Below are 10,685 nucleotides of genomic sequence, written 5' to 3' on the forward strand. Positions count from 1 at the left end.
TTTCCTCAGTTTTATTGAGCAGAATTTCCCCGGAATGAACGATTGAAAAAAGCCTAAATTAGCAGTGAATGAAAAAAAAAACATAGACTAAAAGATAATCTATATATTAATAAAAGAGGATCTATGGTTTACTTCAAAATGCTTTATTTGTTGTGTTTATTATTGTAAGGGCAAGGTTTATACAGGGTGTCCCCTAAAGACCACGTCAAACTAAAACGGAAAGTAGATCAGAATGTACTCTACCTGATGTGAAAAAATCGTTCATATGAAAGTCTCACAGTTTTCGAGATATTTGATGTTTTATGAAAATGTTGAATTTTTTCACTTAAACTGCTTTCTCTCTTGCGGAAGCTACAATTAAATACTTTTCGTATCAGTTTTTTTCCGTAAATTTTGTTGAATGATTACTCCAATTCATGCAATGAAAAATACCACGAAATATTATACAGGGATTCTGGAAAAAAAAATTGAAATTCATGTTCTGGAGGAAGTGTTTTTTTGTGCTGAATTCTATCTGACGTGGTATAAAAAAAAGACACTAGACCTTTTCTGCATATTACGTTGAAATGTTGCCTATTCTGTGAGGATTCCGAAAAGGTAAAATACAGGTGATAACCTTCGTCACGAAAAAAGATATTTGAATGTTTATCGAGAATGGAACATTTCTATGAAAAACTGCTTTTCTCACCTTTTCCATAAATACTTTAATTTTGCACTTCCTGCTGAAAATAATCAATCAACAAATCAACAAAATGTTATTAAGATGCTAATTCACTGAATGAGTTTTATTATTTCTTTTTCTTTGCCTAAAGAACTCTCGAACATCGATATGATGTGATGCGATTCAATGATTCACCAGACTTAAATCCTCTGTAATTTTTTACTGGGGTTTTTTGAAAAAAGGAAATTTATTCGAATCCCATAAGAGATGAAGCACACCGCATTCGTATTTCAGCAGCCAAAATAGCGGGGAGAAGTTTGTATGGTTTTAAAAAAGGTATTTCTCAATAGATGATGGGCATGTATTAGCGAAGGGGGTGGTCATTTTGAGCATTTGCTCTCATAAGAATCCTGAATTTTTATTATTGATATTTTTATGAAGTTTCTTCACAATAGATTTGTTGATGTTGAAGGTCCTGTGCGTTATTATTAATATATCATTGCAATTAAAGAAAAAAACAGAATAATTTCATTTTATAAGTAATTTAGGGACTAACTGACATTTTTCAAGCGAATCATTCAATATGTTACAGCAGAATCTGCAAAATGAAAGAATTTGTGGGAAAGGTGACAAAATCAGTTTTTCACAGAAATGCTCCATTCTCGATAAACATTCAAATATCTTTTTTCGTGACGAAGGTTATCACCCGTATTTTACCTTTTCGGAATCCTCACAAAATGGGCAACTTTTCAACGTAATATGCAGAAAAGGTCTAGTGTCTTTTTTTTATACCACGTCAGATAGAATTCAGCACAAAAAAACACTTCCTTCAGAACATGAATTTTAATTTTTTTTTTCAGGATCCCTGTATAATATTTTGTGGTATTTTTCATTGCATGAATTGAGGTAATCATTCAACAAAATTTACGGAAAAAAAACTGATTCGAAAAGTATTTAATTGTAGCTTCCGCAAGAGAGAAAGCATTTTAAGTGAAAAAATTCGACATTTTCATAAAACATCAAATATCTCGAAAACTGTGAAACTTTCATATGAAAGATTTTTTCACATCAGTTAGAGCATATTCTGATCTACTTTTCGTTTTCGTTTGACGTGGTCTTTACGGGAAACCCTGTATAACAAATTATTCCCAAAAAATATTGTAGAGTACAGAAAAAAAGGCATTCCTTTTTCTTACGACCAATCGAGCAATCATAGAGTACTTATAGGTTTTCATATGCCACATTGTCACACAATCACGATGAGTTAGTTATTATTATCTACCCTAGAAATAATTTAAATGGCAAAACTAGGTTTGCCGGGTTAGCTAGTCTATATATAATAATAAAAGAGGGTCTATGATTTACTTCAAAATGCTTTATTGTTCAAACGATCGCACCAAATTGGACAATTCTTTATTTGTTGTGTTTATTATTGTTAGGGCAAGGTTTATATAACTAAATATTCTGAAAAAAAATTGTACAGAACAGAAAAAAAGGCATTCCTTTTTCTTACGACCAATCGAGCAATCATAGAGTACTTATAGGTTTTCGTATGCCACATTGTCACACAATCACGATGAGTTAGTTATTATTATCTACCCTAGAAATAATTTAAATGGCAAAACAAGGTTTGCCGGGTCAGCTAGTATGTAATAAACTCCTTAGCCTTCTAATGACCAAGAATTGCGAAAGTTTAAAACTGGAAAAGAAATAAAACTATTGTAAATAGCATATTTCTCAAGAAAATTATCATGAGTTTTCTCTCTCATCAAGAAAATGAATAGTGACAAAAAATTTTATTATCTCATGAATAATGAATATTTTTCTATTATCCATTGTGTTTCATATGTTGGAGGACTTCGAATTGAATCTTAGTGAATATCTTGAATAGAAATGGAGAACAAACTTTTTGGAAAAACATTCCCTGTGATTTATTATTGAAAAAGACCCGAAATATTTGAGTTAAAAACTGTTTTTTCTGAAAATCTCAATTTTAATGAAAGTTTACTCTACATTGACTGTATAACTTTTTTTTTATATTCTCTCGGGAAGGTTTTGAACGAAACAAGACACATTAAATGGAAGTAAAATTCAGGATTTCACCGAATCTTATGTGGAAGAAGAGAAATGAACCATTTTCAAAATACTGAAATGCTGATTTAAAACTTTCGTTCTCCACCGTGGAAAAATGCTGTGTTGCTCTGATGAGGCCAAATGAGGTCGAAACCATGGTCAGCATCTGCTTTTCTTCGGTGGAGCGTACTCCATTTGGGGCCTTGACGATGGCAAATTGGCTAGCTCAATTCAGATCGTAACACTTGTCGATATTCATATCGTCGGGTGGTATGCATCTGAATTTATCCTCAATAATGTTTAAGTTCACCCATATTAACTTTCTTGACCGAAATATTGGGAAATGAATTAAGACTCTTTTATCTGTATAATCCGTTCATTGAAATTTCTTAGAAAATGGGTAGGTAGGTAATAGTTCCGATTAACGGCGGTAAAGGGATACAAACCCTTCGGAGAATGACCATTTTCAAAAGGGATGTGGTGTAATTATGAATATCGATAAGAAATAGAATTCAGAAAAATAATAAAACGTTAAGTCTGAAAAGACATGCTTTTCAAAAGAAATGAGTTATGGAACAATATTGTTTGATTTTATGAAGGGCAAAAGGGTTCCTTCAGAGAAATCGATAATGAAGATGTTAAGCTTACGAGTAATATAGGTACCTGAATAAACTGTTCAATTACGTATCCTTCAGATTAGTTGACTGTTCAAAATCATTTTTCATGATATAATATACAGGGTGTCCAAAAACTATTCGTTGAATATAGAAACGACAACAAAACTAGGAGAATAAACTCTGTAATCTATCCAAGTCATAGATTACCTATGACCTAAAAAACTGCATTTTATTGCTCAATAAGGTTTTTTAACTGCCTTCCAACGAATATCAGGAAAGAGAGAAATTTTGTAGTCTTTTAAAAAACCATATTGTCCTTAATTTTGAGAATAGAACCATATAGCATTGAAGAATTTTTTTCAGCATGTTACAGATTGAGATGAATATGTTTGTTACCTATATATTGTGTTTTTAGATTAGTTCAAATTTTGAATGTGACGTATTTTCTTTTCATTTGTATCTTTGTTGAGCTGCAGTGATGTGAAAATAAAGTTATCTATATATCTATCTATCTAGTGAATCAAACGTCACACCACGATAGAGTAGACCAAATATTATCGAATGACACCAACATTAGTTCAACGAAAATGCACCGTTTCCAAAATAATCAGAATTTTATTAAAATACCTAAAGTTGTCGATTTTCGAAATATTTTTCTTGATCACAGGGCCAGTTTATGAAGAAGGATATCGATTTTAAATTATATTGAACTAAGATGGCATTTATGCCTCCTTTGGGTCCTTCATTTATTGTAAATTTTTGAGGAATTTTGGTCAATAAACTAAACTGAACTAAGTTTATTGTTTTATCTCCCCTTATTGAAATTATTTCAAGTAGTTGATCAATAACCTAAGTAAATCTAAATTAAAACAATTGTTTTTTTTACATGATTTTCATTACTCAAGATAAACCCCCTCTATAGGGGTGATAATATGGGAAAAAAACGCTATCCTTCCACAAATTGGCCTTGTGATTGAAAATCAGCAACTTTAGGTTAGGTTTATTTCAGAAACGGTACATTTTCGCTCAACTAATGTTGGTGCCATTCAATATTTGATCTACTCTATCGTGGTATGACGTTTGATTCACTAGTTTTTGGACACCCTGTATACCTACCTATTATTTAGAAGTATGAGGATTTAAGATTAGTTACCTAATCTTTTCGAACACAAGATATCACCCCCCGTCTTCCAGTTTTTTTAATTTAAACATTACGTACCATGAAAAATACCAAAAAAAATAATCAAACGCTTGAAACTAAGTTTGACGAAAGTTTTGTAATATGAAAGTGTTCTTCATATTTTCTCTCATAATGCGACGTTTTCGATTAATTTGATGTTGAAAAATTGAAAAGTATCTGTGAATTTTTAAAAATTGGGTACTTTGGCTGATTACAACTCTTTTTAGAAGATATACAGATGTGTCACCAGTAAACTAATAACCCAAATTGAGTTATTAGATCACCTATCTCCTTATGAAAATTCAAAATTACTAAATCTATTCATCAGGGTCGAATCGAAAAAAATGATATGGGAAAAGAGCGTTTTTTTAACTCAAGAATCTACTTATGAAATTATTGTACGAGTTAAAGACTTACCCTGTATAGATTTAAAAAAATATGGAAAACTGCAAATTTCACACAATTCAACTATTCATTTTAGGCCTTAAATTGTTTCAAAAAAATTAAGAGTACCTATCCACTAATCCAACAGGCAAAAAAAGTTTGAGTCAAATAGAAAAGAATATGATAAATATTGAAGAATTAGATTTCATTGAAATGATTCCTTTTCTTCGACGAAACTTACATCTTAGAAGAGTTCCGGTATGTTCCATTTTTGAATTTTACGCGATAAAATAATAAAAATGATTTGTGACGAAAACGAAAATACAAAAATTAGATGAAATAAAACTCAATTTTTCTAGAAAAATATCAGTATGCGCTTTTAACTGAAGAAATAGATATTGTAATATCTATTATCAAATATAGAATAACAACATTTGAAATCGAAAAGTAGTCAGATTTCCAAATTGTGCGCAAGGGGGCGGTCCCAACCCCAGGTAGAAGCATGATGCCATTGGTCAGAAACGACGAAATTAGGTAGAAAGGTAGAAACGGTAGCGTGCTATATAACCTAGCAGTCATTTTTCGGTCAGTCAGTTGAGTTAACCTTAATGGTGTTAAGATTGTTTAGACTGTTTGAATACTCGCAAGTTTTCGAATATTATAAACGAACTTTAAGGTGATATTACAGTGTTGTGATTGATGATTGATGAATTTTCAAGTTATGGATGTAAGTAATTCTTTTTTTTATCTCTAGTCAGTTTGTTGCTATTCAATAATTTGTTTGTTGTTCAGATTTTCTGTTTCAAACAGGTATGTGTTATTTTTTTATTTGAAAATGATCATGAACCTATATGGTAGTATCTCTAGAAGTTCAAAGATATTTTCAGCACTTTGAATATAACATTATATAAACTTCAATATCTGAAATGACATTAATATTAATTTTATTTTCAGAATATGCAGTTTTTAGATATAACAGGGTTGGAAGTGGACGAGATTCGTCACATAAATTCTTGTCTGTCCGATACCCCTCAAAGAATCTCCTTGCCTTGGACCCTCAAGAAGAAATCTCCCCAAAGTGAGTATTGTGATGTATTTTTCAATAATAATATCCTTGCAAATGTAGTCCAAGAAAGATTTGTTGTAACTAGAAATTTAATAATCGACTTATTTTCAGAAAAATTACACAGAGAACCAAATGCAGCAGTCGAATGTAAGAAGCCATCAGACGTTGATGAAGAAACACTGATCTCATACGACAATGCTATATCTGTTGATACACCCACTTCTAAGACGGATCATTTCATTCCCACACAAGTTTCTACAACGGCTGACAAAGAAACAGTTCCCTCCAATGAAATTGCGGAAGAACTTCGCAATTCACCGAGTGCCCCAATATCGAACCTGATCGAAAGTAATACCGAAGTGATGCCTGTTGAAGTTGAAAATATTGTGGCAACATCCTCGAACAAGACTGAAGAAATGAAGAATAAGCCTGTGAAGGTCCAGACGTGTGATGTGAAAAAAAATGGAGTGGAGTCAAATCAGATGTTAATGAACCTGTAAACGTATGGGCGAAGAAATCATGGACGAGTCTCTTCAAGAAAGAGGAACCCACGACAAATGGAGAGTTAGTGACTGAACGCAGTGATGAGAAAGTTAAATCGTTGGACACTGTTGAAAAAAGCAGAACTATTGATTCAGCCACTCACAGACTAGCAGGTTAGTTGTTGAAGAGACTTTGATTAAATTTTTTGAGTAGAAAAACGTTTAGGTTTTACATAGTCAGTTGTTTGAGTTGAAGAATCAATTATTTTTGTTGTGATATCAATAAACTTTTTCTATATTTGTTACTCAACATTTCATTTTATTTCCAGAATTTCCATCGAACTTCGAAATTGATGGAAAAAGTGCTAATCTACAACCAAGAGGCTAAATCAATAGGAGCAATTATTGCTACATCAATTCGATTTTACAAGCTTTGCTGGCCTGCCCACCTTTATGCAATCTGCTGATAGGACTTTCGAAGAATTTGACGGAGAATGGACACGGCCTACCACCCATCATAAAGAACATGTAAGTTTTATAACAATCCTTCGCTTTGACAGCATCTAAATCAATTTGAAATCTTCCAGGTGCAAATTCATCAATAATTTCGAGAAGCTGCCCGATTCCTACCTAAACCGTATATCGAAAAGGAACAAGAAGAAACAGGGGAGTTTCGACTTCTCCTGCGGCGACTCGATCGAAGCCTCTTCGATCTACACCATCCTGAATGATACCAGAAGCGACTCGTTTCTTGTCGAGGGACGTCAAGAGGACGCTGAGGAATTTTTGGGTCTACTGCTGAACGGACTGAAGGACGAAATGATGAATGTAAGTAGTCGAAATTATTGATTAATCGCATGACTCTTGGTTAAACATGATGAACTAGAACACTTGACTCGGTTTCGCAATTTTTAATTAAGATATTTGTTGATACGCGTGTTTCCGGTTTCATATCATTAAACTCATGTTGAAATCGGAGATAGGCGGAAATTTAATTGATCGTTTACATTTGGTATACTTTGTTTTTGGGCTGAGGATATTTCTAGGAATTTTCAAAGATCTAAACGTTTACCTTTATCACCTTTATGTATAAATTTTACATGATAGAAATCTACGAAGTGGTTGGGAGTTATACAGAGATTAGAGAAACCAGTTGTTGATTCAATCTGCAGAATAGATCTTTACCATTGAAAAATATTCATCTTAAATTCTTCTTATTGGTACATACGAGGATATATTGAAAAATTCTTAGTCTACTATAGAACCAAACAAAATTTCAATGTCAAAATATTTTATTAATCAACATACTCTCCTCTTAATTGGATATGCATTTATTACAAAGAACCTGCAACGTCTCTAGACCTTTCAAAAAGATGTTTCTTCTTGCTCTCAAAACCAGAACTCCACAGCTTTTATAACCTCCTCGTTGAAAGAAAATTTACGACCTTTAAAACGTTCTTTCTGTTGAGGAAAGAGATGATAGTCGGATGGAGCCAAATCTGGTGAATAAAGGGGGTGTTCTAGTAATTCAAACTCTTGATCACGGATTTTTTTCATGGCAACATTAGATTTGTGTGCAGGGACGTTGTCCTGCAAAAACAAAACACCTTTGGATAGCTTTCCGGGATTTTTCTCCTCAATTTTTTCCCGTAGAATGGTCAGAAATGTCTAATAGTAATCTCCGGTTATAGTTCTACCCTTATCCAAAAAATCAATCATGGTTACTCCATGCCAATCCCAAAAAACTGAAACAAGAACTTTTCTTGCCGATTTTTGGACGATTTTGGGTCTTGAAGAACCAGAGTTTTGCCATTTCATCGATTTTTGCTTCGTTTCTGGATCGTAGAAATGTACCCAAATCTCATCCATAGTAACAATTAGGTTTAAGAATTCTACATCGTTTTCAAATCGAGCACAGATCGAACGCGATGCTTTTACCCTCGCACGCTTTAGGTCAACATTCAAACATTTGGGGATCCATTTTGCAGCAATTTTTCTCACGTCCAAATTGACGTAAACTATATGATGAACGCGTTCGCATGAAATATTCTGTGCTTCAGATATCCGTTTTAGCCTAATTCGACGGTCTGATAAAATCATGTCATGAACTGCATCGATATTCTCGGAGACTCACACATAAACTGTCTTTCCCGATCGGTCATCATCTTCAATGGAAAATTTACCTCTTTTGAAGCTTGCAGTCCAATTTTTCATGGTCGCATACGGAGGACATTGATCATCAAGGATATTAAGCATATCTTCGTAAATCTGCTTACCCCGTAACCATTTTAAATACACGTACTTGACGATGGCTCGATACTCAAATTTTTCGATTTTCACAATTTCGGTGGACATCTTCTTTCTTTTGATTTATTGCGTAACTCTGGTTTACTTTTTTGACTTCAAACTTCACACTGACACTTCTGATGAGTTATTTTGTTCGTTGCTATGTTAACGCAATAATTTTTTATGCATGGAACTGGTCTATGCTAACTAGATATCAATACATCCTCTTGTATCGACATCGATTCATTCACTCTTTTAATCTGAATATTTAAGAAATACAAACTTCCTCTACCTCCAAAGTGAACTCAACTATAGTCTTTTAAAACTCCTCACAATTAAATTGCAGTTTAAATGAATTCTGAATTGAATTTTGAAAATGAAAATGATGAATTTAAGATCAATATTTTTTAATGGCAACAAATAGTTCAATTAAAATTGTGAAACTTAGTCAAGTATTTCCTTCTCTTCTTTTATTATTCGAATGTACGTGGTGTTTGGCATAAGTTCACATTATTACATTCAAAATATTATTGCTTGTCGTATCTCACAACTTTTTTTGTCCTTTCAGATAATCGAATCCTGCAAAACTGAGAACAAAATAGAAATGAATCACGACTCCGAAGACTGAAAACAAATGGGACCAAAGAACAAGCGTAACATCACGAGAAAGGTTCAATTCGACAAAACTCCAATCAGCGACATATTCGGCGGACTCTTGTGCTCAAAGATCCACAAAACGGGAGATGAATCCACAGAAAACATACAGCCGTTCCTGACTCTTCAGCTGAACATCAGGACGGCCAAAACCATCACGGAAGCCCTGGAACAGCTGACGATAAAGAATCAACTTGAGGGAATAACTTCGGCCAAGACGAATCAAAAGGTGGAAGCGTGGCAGCAGGTGCTGATCGGGAAACTGCCGGCTGTTCTTGTCCTCCATCTGCAATGTTTCCGTTACAATGGGAACGGTTGCACGAAGATTATGAAGAAGGTGGAGTTCCCCATCGACCTCCAGGTTGATTCCAAGATCCTGTCGGGAAAACCTAGCAGTTCTTCAGAGAAACAGTACAAGCTTTTCGCTGTCGTTTACCATGAAGGTAAAGAGGCCAGCAAGGGACACTATGTGGCGGACGCGTTCCATTCTGGACATCATACTTGGTTGAGGTTTGACGATGCAAAAGTGAGGTCAGTGTCAGTGGAAAGTGTTTTGAAACCGCATGGAGACAGAGTTCCTTATCTTTTATTTTATAAAAGAGGTGATATAGTTTAAGGTGTATAAATTGAACTATAGAATAATAAATTTGTACATATTAGCGAAAAGGATCGACTAAAATTGTTTTTTGTTATTTTATGAGTAATGTATTGTAAATCTGAAAAATTATAATTATATTTATGATGTTATGTAAATATATACTATATTTTAATAAACAGACTTTATAATATATTTCCTCAGTTTTATTGAGCAGAATTTCCCCGGAATGAACGATTGAAAAAAGCCTAAATTAGCAGTGAATGAAAAAAAAAACATAGACTAAAAGATAATCTATATATTAATAAAAGAGGATCTATGGTTTACTTCAAAATGCTTTATTTGTTGTATTTATTATTGTAAGGGCAAGGTTTATACAGGGTGTCCCGTAAAGACCACGTCAAACTAAAACGGAAAGTAGATCAGAATGTACTCTACCTGATGTGAAAAAATCGTTCATATGAAAGTCTCACAGTTTTCGAGATATTTGATGTTTTATGAAAATGTTGAATTTTTTCACTTAAACTGCTTTCTCTCTTGCGGAAGCTACAATTAAATACTTTTCGTATCAGTTTTTTTCCGTAAATTTTGTTGAATGATTACTCCAATTCATGCAATGAAAAATACCACGAAATATTATACAGGGATTCTGGAAAAAAAAATTGAAATTCATGTTCTGAAGGAAGT

General features: G+C 33.3%; 1 protein-coding gene across 1 annotated transcript; it reads left to right on the top strand.

Annotated features, from left to right (window-relative positions):
* The first annotated feature begins 6,113 nt into the window (after positions 1-6,113).
* Positions 6,114-9,377, top strand: LOC123317789 (ubiquitin carboxyl-terminal hydrolase 10-like). Its single transcript, XM_044904399.1, has 6 exons — positions 6,114-6,128; positions 6,209-6,433; positions 6,520-6,637; positions 6,895-6,991; positions 7,051-7,291; positions 9,318-9,377. The coding sequence occupies exons 1-6, from the start codon at positions 6,114-6,116 to the stop codon at positions 9,375-9,377; spliced, it is 756 nt and encodes a 251-aa protein (XP_044760334.1).
* The last annotated feature ends 1,308 nt before the right edge of the window (positions 9,378-10,685 follow it).

The sequence above is a fragment of the Coccinella septempunctata genome, chromosome 7 (genome assembly GCF_907165205.1).
Source record: "Coccinella septempunctata chromosome 7, icCocSept1.1, whole genome shotgun sequence".
NCBI classification, from domain to species: domain Eukaryota; kingdom Metazoa; phylum Arthropoda; class Insecta; order Coleoptera; family Coccinellidae; genus Coccinella; species Coccinella septempunctata.